Consider the following 19,173-nt stretch of genomic DNA (forward strand, 5'->3'; position numbering starts at 1 on the left):
TTTCAGAGAAACAAACAAAGTCCGCCTAGGCAGACGGATTACTCAAGGAACAGAGGCCAGCGCTCCCCCAGGATGGTATATCAATTCCTCACATCTACTGTGGCTTCTGAGGGAGCCTGAAGCAACATGCTCATCCTTCACTAGGCAGAACGAGGCCATTTAGTTTTCTTTTAGCTGAACACACTTATTTCTACAGGTCACATAGTGCCCAGTGCTTTCTTCATCAGAAACACCTAACTGCAGCATTGCCTGGGTTGACCTGGTGCCTTCACAGGAGACTGGCCAGGTCACTGCTTGGACTCGGCATGAAAAGAGCAAGGTTTGAGTGTTACAGCACCAGTGCCATTTCATTAGGTGGCACTCGCTCCTCTGAGTCACAAACGAGCAGTAGTCCCCTAGGCAACATGCTCAGGCAACTATTTTGAGGTGCTGTTTTTTTTCAGATGAGTCATAAAATAAAGGTCTTAACCTTATAATTAAAGATGCAATGGCACATTTGGGAAAAAAAAGTCGGGCGTTCACCCTACTATGTCCTGGCTAAAGTTCAGCCCTGGTAATTTGCCTTCTCCCTACGTAATATCGTCCCAGAGTGCCAACGGGATTTGGGCTTCAAAACAGTGGTGGTGGAGCCTTTTCAGAAGTTGCTGCAACCCCCACGGAAGGGGCTACGCACATTGACATCAAAAATGGTAGGGAATGTGCCCAAGAGGTAAAAGGCAATGGGGTGTTTACACAAGTGTAAACAGACACACATGGAGCTATGGAACTAGCTTAAAAGTCAATGTGCTCACAGAAGTCGAGGTAGGAAGGGGTAAATTGGGGGCTACACCATCTGCATCTCAGACGATCTATAGAAAGCGAGAGCCATCCCCAGATCCATCCAATTTAACCACACAGAATAAAGGAGGCATTTCAGGGAGAGGAGGACAACTCTCCTCATACATCACCTTCCCCTTTCAACCCCATGTTTCTCCAAGTTATTTGGCACAAGCAAGCCTAGCTTATATTTACAGCATACTAAGAGCAACACCAGCTAGACTGTACTCCAGTAGATGCTCAGCAGCAGTCAGCAAGGCAAACACACCAGCAAGCTCCAGTGCTTCTCCTTCCACAAGGCTTATGGGATTTTAATGAGGTTTTGGCTCCTTAGCCGTGTTTTCCCGAAGACTGAAGTAATGGGTTTCAGTCGCACAGAACGGACAACACAGCAGTTATCTTTTCTCTAGCAATAAGGTACATACCCAAAGCCTGAGACAAAACAGCATTTCTCCCCATCTCACCTCCAGTCCTTAAAATTCAAAAGCCCATCCATGAGATAGTTATGAAACACTGCAGTAATTAATTCATTTGCTTAGCTTAGGGAAGCCTGGCCTAGGACAAGTCTTCAGGTACATTAGAGATCAATTTTAAAATGCTCCAGGGTGTGCCTGGAGTTGCAGACTTGTTTCCATGAAGTATAATCAGCCCCTGCACCTTTGCAGGCTGGAGGAACAGACCTACATGCTGGTGAGCACTTTGTCATTGCAGGGCAGGATTTTTCTCCCCATGTCACTTCCATCAGATCCAAAACCATACCGATAGTTTCTTTCCCCCAGGTTTGTTTTTTTTTTGTTTAGATTTCAGCAATTAAAACCCAAACCAAGCAATTTCAGCAAGACATAAGAACAGGCTTCTATAGACAAAGCTGGAACAGATTACCCTGAGGAGCTAAGATACACACCACAGCAAATTGCCTCTCATGCCTTCAATACCTGATGGAGAGAGCTATGTCTTCACTCTGCAGGCTCTGCTTTTTCATCCAGCACCTACAAGGACAGCCACACTCTTCAATTGCTTTCCTTATCCAAAGGTAGAACAAAGATGCCACCTCCTATCTGCCCATAAGCTCGGGGTATAGCTCTTTTGATAACTTAAGTATTTTTAAGAGTTAATTTACTCCGATAAATTTCTACTGCCACCCCACCTTACTCCCTGCAAAGACGTCCATTAAATAAATTGGACAGGCATTAAGGGTGTCACCACATAGTTTCTCCTTCATATGAAGGCTTGTTTTCTCATCTCTTTGTGAGCACTGAATTTAAAGGCAAAATTCACTGAAGTGCTGCAAAGTGGAAAGCAAAGCTTATTTTTCTAGACTCTGGGATACAGCTTAGATTTCAAAAGGAAGCCACTGCCCTTTGACTCGAAGCCACTGTAATCACATGGAAAGAGCCACTGGGGGGAGGTATATGAAGCTCAGAATACTTTTAACTGGTAGGACATTCGAGTTTGCTGTAGCTTAAGGTGCTCAGTCTTAGGACTCAAGGGATCCACAGGGGGAAGCATCAGACAAAAAGTGGATGCGCTTCCTGATTTCTTACATTCTTACCATTTTTACATTTGCATTTAACAACAAAAAGAACAGACAAAACCCTGCCATGCCATCCTCCATTATTAAATTCCTGCAGGGGATGCATCTCAGATCTCCTAATAACCCGTTTTAACTCTCTTGTTTTAAGGTTAGTAATAAGCTCTCTTGAGCCTTGCAATACTAGCAGATTATAAATAAAAACACATTCTCTGGATACTTCGATAACTCGATTAAAATGTTCTGCTGCTGGCGTCTTCCAAGTAAACAGCTCTGCAGCTCAAGCCTTCTATTGAAGCAAATTGTAGCTTTCTAACAAGCTGGTAGCATGGGAATTTTGACTACAGACTTCAGCATTTATGATTTCCCTCCAGTAAAGCTCTCCACATCCTGGTGTCTTGGTATTTAACCGGAACTCATTTTGAAGCAACACAATTCTTAAACAGTAACCAAAAAAATCACTTTTGAGCCTTTTAATGATAGCACCTCTTAGGTCTGTCAACACAAGTAGCATGCACAACCCATCTGGAGTATTTAGTTACTCAGTAAGTACTGATGAGAAAGTCCTAGGTCCCTTCATCACCCTTCAACCCAGGGTGTGCTCCAATACCCCAGTTCCCACCACTTTCAAGCCTTCTTCCAATACTATTTTGCTGCTGCTCTTTGGACATTTCTGAAACTCATTAGTACGTGCATCTCTTGCCTTGAAAATTTCAAAGAAAAGCAAATCACTTCAGTTTTTGTTTTAACTTCTCACTTAAAGGGTCAGCTGAAAAACCTTCAAAGTTTCCCAGTTTTCTCCCAGGAGGAATTACCAATTCTCAGCATGACACCCACCCTAAACATCACATTTACCTGGAAATAAATGCTCTTTCCAGAAGGCATGCAGGGCTTTAGCTTTGAGAAGGTCATTGGCCACTTCAGGCTTCCTTCCATGAAGGTGTTTGGCTAAAAGCATCCATTACCACTACTAAATAGTTGAGCCAGCTCCCCTGCATGATGAGGAAGTTTGCAGTTGGTTCCCTACCTATAACTGAGATCTGAGGACAAGCCTAAGCTTTAATTTAGACATGTACAGTGTTACCTAATTCTGACAATACAAAGCTACCCCAACCAGGGCTCCAGCAAACCAAACCTCATATTTTAATATCAACTGTGAGCTCAAGCATTATTCTTTGATTCTCTACACCTCACCATGTTTTAACACCACAAGACAGCTGCAGCTTCACAGGTAACCAGGGAGCTGCATGAAGGTTCACAGGGTTTATGGGATTTGGGGCAGAGGGAGAGCATTTGCTTCACCTGCCTACTAACCAAGTTACACTGCTTCCCTCCTCCACCCAACATCAGCAGAAAACTAAACAGATGTCAGAAAAAAAGGAATATCTGAAGAGAAACCTTCAGGAGGGGACTTCTTTTAATTATGGGGAGCATCGAGTGAAAGGAACCTGCAACTGAGAGTCTGAGCTCTAGCTGCATGCAGAGACCTTCAACAACAGCTGGAGGAAGAGGAAGCTTCAAACTCCTTTTGTAACCCAACTGCATCACTGCAGAGGAATAGAAAACCAGCTCAACAGGCTGCAACCCTGATCACACTCCAAGGTATCAATAATGCAGGATTCCCCTGCATAGCATCACTCATGCTTACAGAACAAGATCTTCGCAGTTTTCGTGGAAGAACCAAGCAGCGAGGTCTCCCGGTGGAGACATCTGCTGCAGGTTATTTAAAGCCATTCAAGTCAGCAAGAACGGATGGACAGCAGCATGTGAAAAGCTGTTTTGCCTGAAGTTACCACTTCTCATTTCTATCTACACATTAAGTAGCTGATCCCTTCCCACAGCCCTTAATACCTCAGCTGGGAAAGGCTGGTGAGAACTCATCTCATTGGCAGACAGAGACAAGAAACACGCCAATATGCTGCTTTTCCAAGAATAATGATCAACATACAGGACAAAAGCTTGAAATTTTACCTGTTTTCTCTACACCTGAGAGGTGTGACAAAGGCCAGAAAAAAACACACAAGTCTGGGTTTCAGAGCTAATCACCATAATTCAAGGAACTGTAAGATGAGTAAGGCATGCTTGTTAATACTTGGGCAGGAAAGCAGCTCTTAAGTACAGCATAGGAGCACCGCTGCCTGTGACAAGCCCAAACACAGACCTCTCCCCAGAAAGCACTGGTTTGCCACAATAAAAACACAGGACAACATAATAGAAAACACTTAATAGGGGTAAAAAGACATTGTGATTCATCAAATGGACAATATCAACACTTGACTGCCTTCTAGGATGTTTTACCTTGAAGGGATGGAAGCCAAAAATCAACTAAAGACCTCTTTACAGCTTCCCTTCCACTGAAAGCACCATGCATGCTTCTTCGCTGCAGATGCACCCGTCAGCATCTCATCCCAAGCAGAGACTGACAGGGATAAACCCTTCTAGAAGAAGGCATGCAGGTGCCCTGCCCCTCCTCTCCTGGTCCTCTACTTGTCTTGGTGGCATCAGCAGGGAGAAGGGCAAAGCAGAGCCCCAAAGCACAACTGGGTGCTGCAGGGTGGCCACAACACACCAAGCACACCCAGTCTGGGGGACTTCACCCCACACGGCACACCCAGAGGTTTAAAGCAGGTGCTGGTATGGTATGGCAGGAGTTGGCATGGCTTGGCAACAGAGCAGGGGTTTTCTTTGGAGACTTTTACCTAAGCAGGTTGTTCAGCACAGCATCTGCACGCAAACACCTACAAGAAGTCAACTTGAACTCTTGAAGACAGTCTAGAAGACAACCATTACCCAGAGCTATTTACCTATACTCCAAACCCCTTCACCTTGGTTAGCTTTTAAAAGACAATGTTGGTCAGAGCAGGCACCAAGGAGGATGCTGTTCTTAAGCAGCCTGATCTACTGGCCAATTGCTTCTCGAGCCAAGAAATTTGGACCTGCAAGGACAGCCACTTTGGTTTCCCTATGCATACACATAGGGAGTCAGGGGCACTTTAAAAAAGCACAGATGTTTAATATACTCCTCTTGTCACAAAGTATGTAGATGCACCACTCATCCCAAAAAGAAGCATCCCTAAAGGATTTGCACCCTCCTCTTTGCTTCCCTACATGAGTCCTATACCCCTCAAACTCCATACAGTCCATGAGGTTTATATTACCTGAGCTAATAGCTCTAAATCCCCTTAGAAAACAATTTCATTGGGTTTTGGAGGACACCACCAGCCCTCTGACATCCAGACTAACCCATGGTGCGGGAGTATTTTGGGTCTAGCTGCAGTGCCCAGCACAGGACAGCCACCCCAGGATGCTGGTCCTGATCCAGACAGGAAAGGACTTTACGGCTTCACAGCTCAGGGAGCACTAAAGCACTTAGTCAGGGGTGATATGCAAGGAGCTGGACATTCTTCTGATACAGAAAGTGGTGTGAGGAGGTCTTAAATCATACTGCAGTCGCTCCAGTAAACAAAACCTCAGGATTCATTTTCACAGTTGCTGGCTGTGGAAATAGAAAACATGATATTGAAAGGATAGAGCAGGAAGCATCCCTCCTGCCTGCTCACTCCCAGGCAAACACACACCCACACACGAGCTTGGGGATCAGACAAGTCTGCTTTCAAAGCAAAGCATTTTCCTCGCTGCACTGAAAAATTCCCCTCTTCATCCCCTTCCCAGCTTCCTCCAGAGCACCCATGGCAATAAAGCCACCTAACCAGAAAAATTGCCAGAAAAATTGCCGGCTGCAGCAGTGACAGCTATGAGACCTCCTCCCCCCAAAAAGCACAAGGTTGGTGTCAGTGGTGCTTGGATTTACCAGCAGCACCAGGCTGTCCAGGTTGGCTCATCACAATTTAACCCACCCCAAGCAATCAATATCCAAGGGTGCCTCCCAGAGGTGAGCTGCAAGAGGAAACAGCCCCGTAAACTGAGAGCCCTGCAGCTGCTTTGCTGATGGGATCTCTTCCCCCTCCTCAGCCAGGTTTCTTGGCCAGCATTTAGCAGGTGAGCAGGACAAGCCGAAGAGCCAGGGAACAAGGACACTTTGGGATTTGGCTGCCAGATGAAGAATTTGGGCTATTATCATTTTTTTCCCCCTCCAAGGTTTTGTTTTGCTGGGCCCTCTAGAACAATGATTTAAAGACTCGCAAGGATTTCTTGCAGGAGTGCTACACGGAGAGGAGTGAAAGCAAATACCTCCGGAGATCCCACAAGTTGGCAAAGACCCAAGGACAGAGCAGCGGAGGCTTCAGTACACTTTTCCTGAAGCATTTAAATAATTTAGAAAGCTTTAACTCTTACTGACAGCTTTCCAGACAGCTCTTTCGCTTACAGGGCCCTATCAGAAGAATCTCATAACTTATAATCGGAGGAGATACAGCAACAGCCCCAAGTCTTGTTCAGGGCTGGATATGGGTTGAAAATAGGTGTTTTTGACGTTTTTGCTGAAACGCTTTCCCTGGACAGGCTCCTTCCAGAGGCCACCACCTGCCACATACCCACAGCAGTACCACATAAAACACAAACTTGGTTAAGAGCCCATAAAATTTCACCCGCTCAGAGCTATTCAGAGGAACAGAGACGTTTCCCTGCAATATTTCGTCTGCATTAAATACCGCAACAATTCAGCAGCTACAAGATGTAAACAAGTAACTACAGACACCTCCGGTTCCACCTTCCTCAAGTGGAAGAGCTGCTCCCGGAGCAGGTGCAGCATCCCCCCAGGGGACCAGGATCATGTTTTGGAACACAACGTGCATTACCACAAAGTTTTTATCTTCCATCTCATTGCCACCAAGATAGAAAATAGTGCTTTGCACCAAAGTTAATCCTGCACCTCTTCCCACCTCCAGCACCCAAAGGATACGTGGACAGGACAGGAGACCCTCTCCACCTCAAAGCCACAGGATCAAAACCGAGGTCTGTGCTTGTACATGGAAAGACACAGAAGCAGAGCAGTGATCAGCCACCTGGTCACCAAAAACTTCAGTATTTTCAGTTGTGGTGCCAGACAAGATGCTGAAAGTAAAAACCTCCAGGATTAAAAGCAGAAACAGCCTAAGGGATATAGAAAAGGTGGTAGAGGTGCCCTCTGCAGCCTCAGCCCTCTCCACAGAGGCAGGGATTTCAAATCACGACAGGCTTGGTAGGATGGCACGAATCACCCCGAACAGTTTCTATATCAAAGAGCCACAAAACAGCAAACATGAGCAGGGGGAATCCAGCAGCACCAGCTTGGTTTTTGCCCTGTATTATCAACCCAAAATAAAAACACACTGGTCCAGAGATGAAATCATTGCCGACTGACAATGCACGTAGGGTGTTATTCAGTAGGACACTGTTTACGGTTCGTCTACACGGCTTCCATGGCTACAACAACAGGGACGATGCTTGCTAGCATTTCAGACAGATTACATACATGCACGTTGTTTTCACTCAGCGCTGCACTTTCCCCACGTGAGCCATCAGTATGTAAAGCCCTTCTGACAGGCTGTTAGGATGTTTTAGCATTAACTTCAGAGGAAAAAAAGAACAGGTAAGATATCTTCACTCATCTCCCCATGCATATCTTGAAACTGAACTCAAACCCTGGAAGGCAGCGCTCTGGTTAATGTAAATTGAATTCAAAAGGTATTCTCCATCCTTAAGCACAGCAATACAGAGATATCCAGCACTGGCAACAGATAGCATCACCAAGCAGCAAAGCCCGCTGAAAATACATCAAGTACTGCCTTACTTTAGCAAATTAAATAATTAAAGAGCTGGCAGGGCTGCTTTTCTGGATTTCCTGTCCAAACGCATCACCCGGCAGCAGCAAGGCTTCAGCGTTCGTTCAGACCACAACTTACCTGCACTACTTCTGCAGCAGAGATGCTGTTCACACTCAAACAGCCCCCGCTCCTCTCCTCGCTGCTCTCCCCCCCGAGCCAGCACCACGCTCGATCCCAAATCTCGATCCCACACCCCACTTGCTCAGGTGGCCGAGGCGGCAATGGCTCGTGCTTGTTCAACGGCTCCAATATTAATCCATCCGGAGCATCTTTCTCCCTCACTTCCAATTGGCGAGCGGCGGATGGGTGGAGTGAGAGGGCGACCCATTAGCTCCCAGCCGGGCACCTCCAAGCCCTGCTCCCCGAGCAGGGTGGAGATGCCGGCAAGCCGCTAACTTCACGCCTTCACTTCATGCCAACGCAGCCACGCTGGGCTTCGGTTTTCCTCCTCCAGCCACCCCGATCCGCCGCCTCTCCGAGCTGTTTGCCTCTGGGAGCAAGGAGGAAAGCCAAGGATTAAAGCCAGCCTGCGCTCCGGAGCCGGTGCTTTTTGCTGGATGCTGTGCGGAGAAAGCCCGTGCGCCTCCTTAAGTGAGGCTTTGTGGCAACCAGGCTCAAGCGAAGGGAGAAGACAGAAGATACTGCACCTTACAGACAGCAGCGCAGGGGAAACAAGAGGATGCGAAGATGCAGGATGAAGAGGTGGGGGGAAAAAATGCTGCCGAGAGGTAGATATAGGAAATCTCTTAAAGACATAGCTGCTGTGCTCTGACCACGCTGCATGCCCGACTGCACAGCTGGGCTCCAATGGGTTTCTTACCCCCCCCCCAAGCTATCCAGAATAACAGCTCACCAGCACAGGCAAGGGTTAATGCAGGCATACAGAAGCAAACGAGGAGCCTTCATTAGGGAATGAGAACCAGGGCAGTGAGTCTGTAACAGCAAGTTGCAGAAGATAGAGCTGGAGAGACCTCACCTCATCCGAGGAGGTTTATACCCGAGCCTGTCAGCCCAGCATTCAGCTGAGCAGTGCCTAAAAAGCTTTGGAGGGAAGATGCCACCACCTCTCCCCCCCCTCTCCAGTCTATTCTACTGCTTCACTTTCCTCACAATTCAACATTTTCATAACAATAAGCCAAGTCTCCCCCAGCTGGATACTTAAAGCCCACAGGGGAATGGTCTATTCTGGCCAAAAAAAGGAAAAAGAGGGGGGGAATAAATCAACTCCCTAAAGCAATATCAAGCCAACCTTAGAAAAGGCAGAGCCCTAAAAAAATAAACAGCAAGTTCTCCAAACACTGGCACGCCTGGGTCACTTCCATCTCCGAATCCCTTACAGCAACTCTGATTAGCATGATTTAAATAAAAATTCCCAGCGATCATATATTTACCAGGAGGCAGCAAACCCTTCCCAGTGTGAAGCAAGGCGAGACAGGGCACAGCTGGGGAAGAGGCATCGCTTTCCGCAGCGGGATTCAGAGCCACATCGCCCGTCCTCGGTCCCTGCTACAGACTTGTTTCCGCTGCACAAAACCACAGGCAGTGCATGTTTTTAAACACCTCCCACGCATTCTCTCTGCTGAGACTGCTCATCCAGACTCCTCCATTTTTATTTCTTTATTTTTTTTTTGCATGCCACCTGACAAGGTTCTCCAGGTAAGGAGCATCGCAGTCAGCTCGTTATTAAGATGTAAGGGAAGTTGGATTTGAGGGTGGAAGAGACCCAAGAGGTCCCCAGCCCAGCTGCTTGCTCCAGGCAATGCTACCTTCAAAGCTGCACCAGGCTGCTCAGGACCTCATCTCAGAGCGATCTGGGTGATATCCGAGCGATGCCTTCCCCAGAAAAGTTTTTGCAGAACATAAACCCTCAGGATCAACAGTTAAAGTGGTCTCAGCTCCTAACACAGCAGGATTTTCTGAGTTCCCCATATAGATTATTCACAATAATGCAACATGTACAGCTCTGAACCAAGCTAATACACCTAATGCACTTTCTTGTAACAAAAAAAATTTGCAATAAAAGAGCTTAATCACCTGTCCCCACACCTGATACCTTCACTAACAGTTTAAGAAGCCAGAGCTTAAAGCATCGCAGTCCTAAAGGTGAGACGAGCCCGCCTAGCCTCCAGCAGGTATTTCAGGTTTCAAACGCTGCCCGATTCATTTCGGCGAGCAAACAAGCTTATGAAACAAAAGGCTGGCTATGATTGCTTTCTATTTTTAATTTTTTTCTGCACTGAGGTTGTTTATCAGCACCCCTGGCCAGCCTGCCGGGACAAGGGTGCAGCAGGGACCGGAGCTGCTCCCTGGTGGAGGTGACAGCAGCCGAGCGAGCACCACCAGGAGAAGCCCAGCAAACAGAGCGCACCAACACAACCCCATCAACACATCCTCCAAATCCTACATGTGCTGCCTCCCTCCTCACCACCCTCATTTTTAGAGCCCCCCCTAAATCGTGGTGGGCTTCTCAGCTTCCCCACACCACCCTCCTCTGGTCCCCAAGCCCTTCACGCACCGTCCACTGCCCCGGTCCATCTCTGGGTCACCAGGCGCTGCGGCCACGGGGCCAAATCCTGCGAAGAGTCAGCGCTCGCCCCAAACTGGCCGTAGGGCGAGCGGAGGAAGGTGAGCCGGGGGTAGCAGAAAGAAGCTGGCTCCATGAGGACGGAGAAGAGAGGAGAGCCAGGTACAAAGCAAACCGCGTCTCCCTTCACCTCCTGCAGCTGGTACTGTTGGGACATGCAGTCTCAGAGCCTTCTCCCCGAGAAGTTCCTTTACGGAGAGGAATTAATGCGAGAAGAAAAAGAGGAGAGCCTCTCAAGAAGCTCCGTTCCTGCTGTCACAGCCTAGCAGAGCACACTGGAAAGGCTGCGTCTCCAGCCCGTATTTAAACGCGTCTCTCAGAAAGCAGAGATGCAGCACAGGAAGAGACAAATTCCAGCCCTGCGTCGGGCTGATAAGCCAGGTTTATAATATTCAAGAAGTATTGGCATTACTACAATTCCTTCCCTCCACCCCCCACCCCCAATGAATATCTTGGGCTGTAGCTTGTTGTGCACAATAAGCAAAAAAAATCCCAATCCCTGAAAAAAATCTGCCTGTTCCGGTGGGAACAGCCAGCGCGTTGAATAAAACAAACACACGCGTGCTAAACCCTGGGGACGCAATTAGGCTCGGAGCAGGGAGAGGAGGCATTTAACTCCTGGAGAAGGAGATGGCAGCGGGTGAGATGAAGAATAAGCCTGACACAGCACCCCATGGGGTGGGTTTGGTGATTTTTTTCCCCCCCCGGGGGTGAGCCCAAGCAGCAGCCCCCACTGCTGTGGGGTGCCAGCACCTGCCCCGACACCAAGAAGTCCAGAGGGGAGAGCACGCCAACACACATCCAACCAAATCTTATGTGCACTGCCTCCGTCCTCACCACCCCATTTTTAGAGCCCCCCCAAATCTTGGTGGGCTTCTCAGCTTCAGCCCCTCCTTTCCACTCCTCCGCCCTCACCAGTGGGTAGCACCCCCAATAAGCCACCCCATCACCTTCGCTGTTCACAGCATCTCAAAACAAAAGCTGCCCAGCTGAGATCTTCCCTCCACCAGCTTCAAATTTGTTAATTTTCCCTAGCCCCTACCCTTCCCACCGTGGAACAGCCACAGAGGTGCACAGCTCCAGCCCTGGGAGCCCCTCTGCTGCAATTTGCATCAGGTCCCCCAAACCTGAGCAGCCAAAAAAAACACCCACAGGGAAGAAAGCTCCTGCCCCAGTATAAAGAGCATCAGTGTTACCCCATCCAGTGGCTTATGTCATGTTTTTATGCTTTTATCCCCCCCCTTCTTGCAGTTTCTCTGCACAGCATCTATAATAAATCAAAGTGGCCTCTGTTCCTTTGGTGTCCTACCCAAGGCACAGCTCCCACCGGTCCGTCCAGCAGACCCTTCTTCAGTAACAGGCAGGCAGAATTAGATTGAAGCCCTTCATACAGCCTTTATTTAATTGCAAGTCAGAGCCAAGGATGAATTTAGAAAGGGGGAACAGAAAAACCCATGAAGTTACAAGTGACAGCTAAGCGCTTTGATATCAAAGCCAGCACCGACAGATGCCGAAGCCTGCAGCGCTCTGCTCCCGGGCCAGCATGGCACCGTGCTCGGTGACAAGGCTTTACAGGGAGCTTATGCTAGATCATATTTAGAAAGTTCTATCACACTAGGAAAAAATAAATTAAAAAAATCCCATTTCACCAGGTCCCAGCGCTAACTCCTGAAGGAGCTGCTTTGCAGACCTCAGGGTCACAAAACACCGCTCAGACCTGGATGAGCTTGGAGGAACAGGCTCAGCACTCCTGATTTTCACCCTTAGCGTGGTTCACCCTTCACAGCACACTCCCTAACCCCAGCAGCAATGGCATCACACCGCACCCCAGCTGCTTCTAGCAGCAGCCGCAAAGGTAGCTTGGATTTAACACATGCTGGATATCTGCTGGAGCACTTGGCAGCAGTTTGTGCGTTTAGAGGGTGGATGACAGCTTCACGATGACAAGTCATTAAGGCGTCCCGGAGCTGTTTACTTCCAGAGAAGCCCTACAGACAGAAATAGGACTTTTCTAAGAGGTTTTTCTAAGAGGTGGTTTTGCACAAGGGGGATTCTTGGTAGCTGAAGTGTCACCCAAGGTGCAGAAATAGAAAGCTTTTGGATTGCAACCACTGGGGCTTCCTAGGGACACCTAAATCACAGCACAACATTGGAATAACCAGAGAAAAACAGCTTTCCCCTTCGTTTTGATTTCACACCTGTCTTGAGGCATGAAGCGCACACACAAAGCATCACCACACTTCTGCAAGGACAAGGTTTGAGGTTTGTGTTACATCGGGTCAACCAGGCAAGCAACAGGGCACCCACCAAAAAATCTGATAACTCAGGACTAAAATCAAACTTCACAGCTAAGCTCAAGCTCCTGTTAGCAAAAAATATCAAACTTTTCCGCCAAAGCCTACTTTTGAGACAACACAATGCTTCTGGTTTGGATTCCTTTGTTTTTAAAGCCCTCTCGTCTCCCCATTGACTCAACAGAAAAATGAAGCTTGCTTTAAGGACTATTTACAGCCTCGACTGATTCCCTGCAGCTTTACCAGAAGTCCAGCTTTACCAGAAGTCCAGGCTCTGAGCTTCCATATAGATCTTATACCACTGTGGGAGTCAAGCAAGCACAGCATCTAAAATCCCGACTCCTACTTCTGGCTACGCTCATTTAAACAAGCTGAAACGTTCAAAGTGCCAAGGAACGACACGAGAGCTGGCAAGGAACTTCCTCTGTGGTACATAACTCTTACGGAGTGGCAACTGCGTAAAAGCCACAGATATTTCAGAACTAGAGGGCTCTGCCTGAGCTGGGTTAGCCAACGTGCCTCGGTTATGGCAGGGAGGCAGCAGCGTGCAGCGCACGGGGTGGTGGCAATGCCTGAGGTCGCAGTGTAGACAGGACTAAAAGCCTTGCATCACTGTTTCCTTCTAGTTTTCAAGAAAATGGTGATAAAAACCAACTCCAGCAGCAGCCCAGGTGAGATACCACGGGATTTCCCCACTCAAATAATTTATCCCATGCTCCAGCTGCAGTCTGGCAGGCAGTAACTGCACAGGAGGGACAAGGCTGTGCTTACACCTAGAGAAAGCTTACAGGTTTAGAGAGAAATCCTGCACACATCAGACCTTGCAGCAGCTTGGAAAGGAATCTGTATGCTCCCAGCAGGCACTGTTCGTGTGCACACTGCTGGTGGTCAGGCAGCCTGCACCATCAGGTCTTAGGAACGATAGTCTGGGACATGAAAAATAGCACTAGAGAAGAGTTTTGAGGAAGAATATAAGGAAAAGGAAAGTTTGCTTCAGTTCAAGCTGGGGTGGGTGACACACAATCCTCCCCAAGACAAGATCCCAGCACAAATCCCGAGGACCGCTCTCCCACCAGCTGCTTCGCAGGCAAAGCTGGTGTGCCACCTACAGTTGCTTTTACTCCCGAACAAACTTCCCCACGCACAAACTCAAGTCCCTGTCCCTTAATTCAGCGTAAAGCCAGCACGACCGCAGCCATGCTGATGAAGGAAGTGCTTCCTTCGGTAGGGCAGCGGGGGGAGGCACTTTACAAGATAACCTAAAAGTTCAGCCAGAGCCAAGAAGCGAGCGCGTTTTGCAGTTCACGTAAATCCCCCCCTCTCCCAGCCTTCCAAAGCTGCATTTCCAAGACACATGGCTGGGGTCCTGCCAACACACGTGGCTGCCCGAGCCCTTTTTGCTGGTTCAGCTGTGCGATTTCACCTTTTTGTCGCAGTCTTTGCCCCATTACCAGCACAAAGTCAAGCAACCGCATCCGCGAGCGACACACCCAAGCAGAGCCAACACTGCGCTGTGCCCTCCTTCCCCAAACCAGCCACCGACCCGATACCAAAAGGGGTCGGAAGAACTCCCCAGAGCAAAAATAGCCCCGAACTGGGATGGCTCCTTTCTCCTCCTTTAGTCCCTTTTGCTCCCTTCTCCTCCTCTAGTCCCTTTGCCCCGTACTCGTGCCCACTGGGCTGAAGCTGCCCAACGAGCCCCGACCCACAGCATCTCATCCCACCTCACAGCTAACAGGCGACCCCATACAAGCCCCCCAGGCAGCAATGGGACCACCGACCCTCCCTGTCCCCCAACCCTCAGGAGAAAAGGGACAGCAAGCCCCCAGGACAGCAGCACACGCATCCCCAGCCCACCCTCCCCATCGCATCCCATTGCGAATGCAACCACCGCTGTGGGGAGGGGAAAAAAGTCGAAAGCAAAGCAGGGACACAAGCAGGGACCCCCCCGCAGCCCCCAGCTGTAGGAACTCATCCATCCCCTGGTGCCTGCCCCCGCTCCTGCCACCTTGGCTGCTCACCGCAGGGCTGGAGGTGAAAAACCCTTCTCGCTGCCATGGCTGCCTCGCTTTTTCCTCTCATCCCGTCTTCACCATCTTGACACACTTCGGGGGGAACTTTTCTCGCGGCTTCGGCCTTGTTTTGTTGTTGTTTGTGTTTTTTTTATTTGCTCGCCCCCCCCCCAAAAAAGAGGCAGCGCAGCCAAAACTGAAAGTCCCCGGGCGGCTGCAAGGGGAAGGGACGGAGCAGGCACACCCCGCCGGGTCCTAGCGCCCTCCCAGCCGCTTTCAAAACACCAACATCTCATGCCGTTTCCTTTTTCCCCCCCCTTCCCCACACTTAACTCTAAGGCTGAGATTTGTTACAGAATGGGTTTTTGTTTTTCCAGGGGCGCGATGCAGCCGGAGCATCGCCAGGTGCGATGCTGTTGGTAACCCCAAAGCAGGGCAGAACACCAAGAAAAGACCCCACATCAGGGGACAATGCACATCAAGTCCCTTCCCTTCGAACAGTTTTTTTTCCTGCCCCCCAGAGATAGCCTGACACAGGTGAGTTTGAGTCCAAAGCAGCTAGCCAGGTTTCCAAGCAAATCCCTGGAGCACTGCAGTGATTTACAAGTGTCTCCACAAAACCCAAGCAGCTACACACCATATAGCACTGCTCCCCAGCCTACAAGCCTCTGCTTTAAGGAAAAAAACTGGAATATGAGTTTTTTTCTAGTTGCTGATACCTCCTTTGCTCACAACCTGGTGGTTTTGGCTTCCTTGCTCAAACCCCTCTTCAAGGGAGCAGGGGGGTGCCAGCACCAGGAGCTGACAGAGGAGCTGGAGAACAGGGGCTCAGCTAGGAGCCCATTGCATGTTCATGGTGTAACTTCTCACAGAGAAAGGCAGCAACTGAAACTTAACACTTGTGCTGAAACAAAAGTGAGGTGGCAATTAGAAACTGGCAAGAGGACACTTGCATTGTCACCAGGAGGTATACCATGACATGGTTAGGACGAATAGCTATACTGCCATGAAGGCTGACTCAGGATGTTTTGGTTTTGTTTCCCCCATCTTTCCTTCCTCTAGAAGAGTCTCCCGGCTGGATGGTAAAGAAATCTTAAAACATCTTAGCTTTTGATTGCTACAAATCTTGGTCTCAAGGCAGTGTTATCCAGACTAAGCCTTCTCCATCCTCTAAATACCAAACTACACCCAGACAAAAAGATACCTAGAATTCTCACCTGCCCCCCCTTTAAAGGCTTATGAGACTGTACAGATCAAGGTAACAAATACTAGAGTAAGAAGTTCATGCTTATTTAGTACCTAGATTAATTTGTAGAAAGCAACTCACCTTCTTTCCTGTTTCAAATGCTAAGTGCAACCTTAAGCCCACAAGAAATGCCCGCTCCCACCCATAAATCATCCTAGGAAGAAGAGTGGGGGGAGATCTACTTCTCATTCAATTATTTTGTTTTGGAGGAAGGGCATATTTTAAAGTTTTTAAGTGATTTGTGGTTCTGCTGAAGTTCTGATAATGCTGCAGAATTCATCTGGCATTTTAAATGTTATGTTAAAGGTTGCCAGTTTAAACCATTAACCCCTCGCACAAGGTGAATGCATTGCTTTCAGTTATATCAGGTGATCAGGAGCCCAGTCTCCCAAGCTGTCGCCTTGCCAGGAGGGCAAAATGCTCAAATCCAATTCCTGCCTTTTGATCCCAATCTGGAGATGATTAGTTTTTCCCCCAGCAAGTGGGATGCATTTCTAGAAGTGGGAGCCTAGTGTTTTATATAGGGCCAACAGCTCTTCCTCCAGCTCCTTGGCAGCTGAGCAGGCAATAGCCTGTGCTACACACAACAGAAATTCAAGGTATGGAGGAAAAGGGCTAGAATAAGCAGTACATACAGAGGCACTTACAGTTCTTGAAGATCAACACTAACAGACATTGGTGCTGCGTAACACCCATCCCATGGCTCCACCAAGACCCATCTCTGGACGTGAGTTAACCAGAGTGGTAGGGCAATGCAAAGCACACAGACAACTTCACAGGGTTGTATTTCACATAAGTCTCCTGCAGAGGTTTGTACAATTCCTTCAAGACCTCTATCCTAAAGGCACAAAGCTACTGATGGAGAACAGGGCCCCATATTCATTTCCTTTCAAACCTCAAGCCAAACCACACTCCCCTATGAAGAATTATTCAGCAGCAGGTATCCCTTGCTGGAAATATTAGCCCCACCACCAGTATAGCTCTCTAGAAGATGAACACAGATATCAGCTTATCTGATTTGATGTGAGGCACCAGAGAAGATACCAGATATCTTCTGTCTGGCGCTATCTGGTCTACCCCAGTGGCTCCAGACCTGGTCTCTGCAGTCCCCACAAGCCCAGCTGAGCACAGTCACCCAGAGGGAGCTGCCTCCAAGGAGCACACATTACACCCTACCCCGAGCCCACCAGCCTCTGAGGAGCCTCATCTGAGAATTGCCTCCAGCAGGAAAATAACTTGATGAACAAAGACAGCCTCCCCGAAGGAGGATGTTTGTGATCCTCTCAGCAAGTTATTTCTTCAGTGTCTGATTGGCATGAAGCAGCTCTTTGTACCTAGGCTCGCTTGAGGCTGAATCCAGCTGGAAGTGGTATTTTTCCTTGTCTTTACGACCAAATCATATAGGACCCGACTCCCTGGTGCAGCAGGATCAGCCACACAGCTGAGCAGAAGATTCCTGGGTTTCCTCCAAGTCAGGGACGGATACCAGGCATATTTGCTTTTTAGTTGGACACTTACGCCAAGACCATGATTTTTCTGGTGGGCTAGTACTGGAGACAGAGCTCGGAGCCCAGAAAGAAACACTAGGTGGACCCTAGCATTGCAGACAAACTCCTATCCAATACTCACGCAGAAAATAGTGCAGGGATTCCCATGCACCCGACCCAGCCAAGACTAAAAAAACAGAGTTGCTCATGGGATCAAAAAAAATTTAAGCACTACCATAACCTGCAGCTAGAGTTGTTTTATCCTTTTTAAATCATGCCCTGAAGTCCTTAAACCCCTCCCGCAGCTTTGACTGCGACTCAAGGGAAATGAGTTTGCTCCACAAGTGGGCTGTGCAGGCAGCTGCAGGGGAGCAGCTCTGCTTGCAGGGCAGTGCAATAAATGCTGCAGCACAGCAGAGGGAGCACAGGGTCCTGCTGGGATCCCCCTCTGGGGGAGCAGCAGCCAGGTGGGAACATCAGCTCTTGTCCTTAGGAAGGGTGTTTAAGGGTTTATCCCACCACCATTTGATTCAAATGCCCTTAAGTCTCACCCCTGGAGTGCCACAGGTCTCAACCACAGCACTAAAAGATCCATTTCACTGCATGTGTTTGTAGTTGCTCTAGCATGCCGGTGTGAGCAACCCAGGGTGGTTTGGGGCACCAGATTTGTTTTTAGAACTCAAGGAAATTCAGTATTGGAGGCCAAGCGGCCTTGCAGTTTCGAGCAGCTGCAGGTTGAGGCACTGGGGAAAGCTGCCCAGCTGTCACCACTGCTTGGTGCCTGTCCTCCAGCCCACAGCAAAGGCAAACAAGCCTTAGGCAGGACTGATTCAGTCCCTCCAAGTTTGAAAAAGTAGCTTGATGTGTACCTTAAGAGTCAAATCTTTTACTCCTAGGGTTGTTCTGCACCTCTCCACCCAGGGGAGGCTCACCCAAACAGGAGACAAGACCACAGGAGCAGTCACAAAACAAGCCCAAGGAAAGGCACAGCAGTCCCTTTAGCAGTAGGGGGCCAGGGAAGCTCCTAAAGCAGCAGCACAAGGAGCTGACCCAGAAAACTGATGCAACTGATGCTGTAAAGGCAAGAAAGACACAGCACTCTGCTCCTTACAGGTGGCACCTCTCCGGGCTCATGTTCACAGCTAAGAAGGGGAGAGCTGGCAGAGTCCAACAAGAGGAGAAACTAGTTATCTTTGATGAAGAGGCACATAAATGCTCATTGCTTTGTCTCCCTCCTGCAGATCTGTTTTCTTACAGCTCCCCACAGCTCCTCGAGCACTGCTAGCTCTCTTCTGCAGGCACTCAAAGCTATGCAGGGCCAGCAATGACCAGGGCTGGCACTGAGGCCAGCGGCTGCTGGGAAGGTCAGGCTCCTGTAATGCAGATTGCACCCAGATGGTGATTTCCTCCTGGCACCAGTAGGAGCTGGGGAAAGCAG

General features: G+C 48.8%; 1 protein-coding gene across 6 annotated transcripts in view; it reads right to left on the reverse strand.

Moving 5' to 3' along the window:
• SLC4A11 (solute carrier family 4 member 11) overlaps positions 1–19,173 on the reverse strand; it is a 138,302-nt gene that overhangs the window by 79,681 nt on the left and 39,448 nt on the right. The window contains exon 1 of one of the 6 annotated variants that reach the window (XM_080588816.1): positions 15,012–15,228. The exons of 1 other annotated variant lie outside the window; for it this stretch is intronic. In XM_080588816.1, the coding sequence (XP_080444942.1) occupies positions 15,012–15,072 (61 nt within the window). In that variant the 5' untranslated portion in view covers positions 15,073–15,228. Of the gene's footprint in view, positions 1–8,190; positions 8,556–9,503; positions 9,658–10,627; positions 11,036–15,011; positions 15,229–19,173 lie in introns of those variants that run through there. 4 more of the 6 variants (XM_080588813.1, XM_080588814.1, XM_080588817.1 and 1 more) reach the window with 4 other exon arrangements.

This window comes from Anser brachyrhynchus, assembly GCF_964034855.1.
Source record: "Anser brachyrhynchus genome assembly, chromosome: 4".
Taxonomy (NCBI): Eukaryota; Metazoa; Chordata; class Aves; order Anseriformes; family Anatidae; genus Anser; species Anser brachyrhynchus.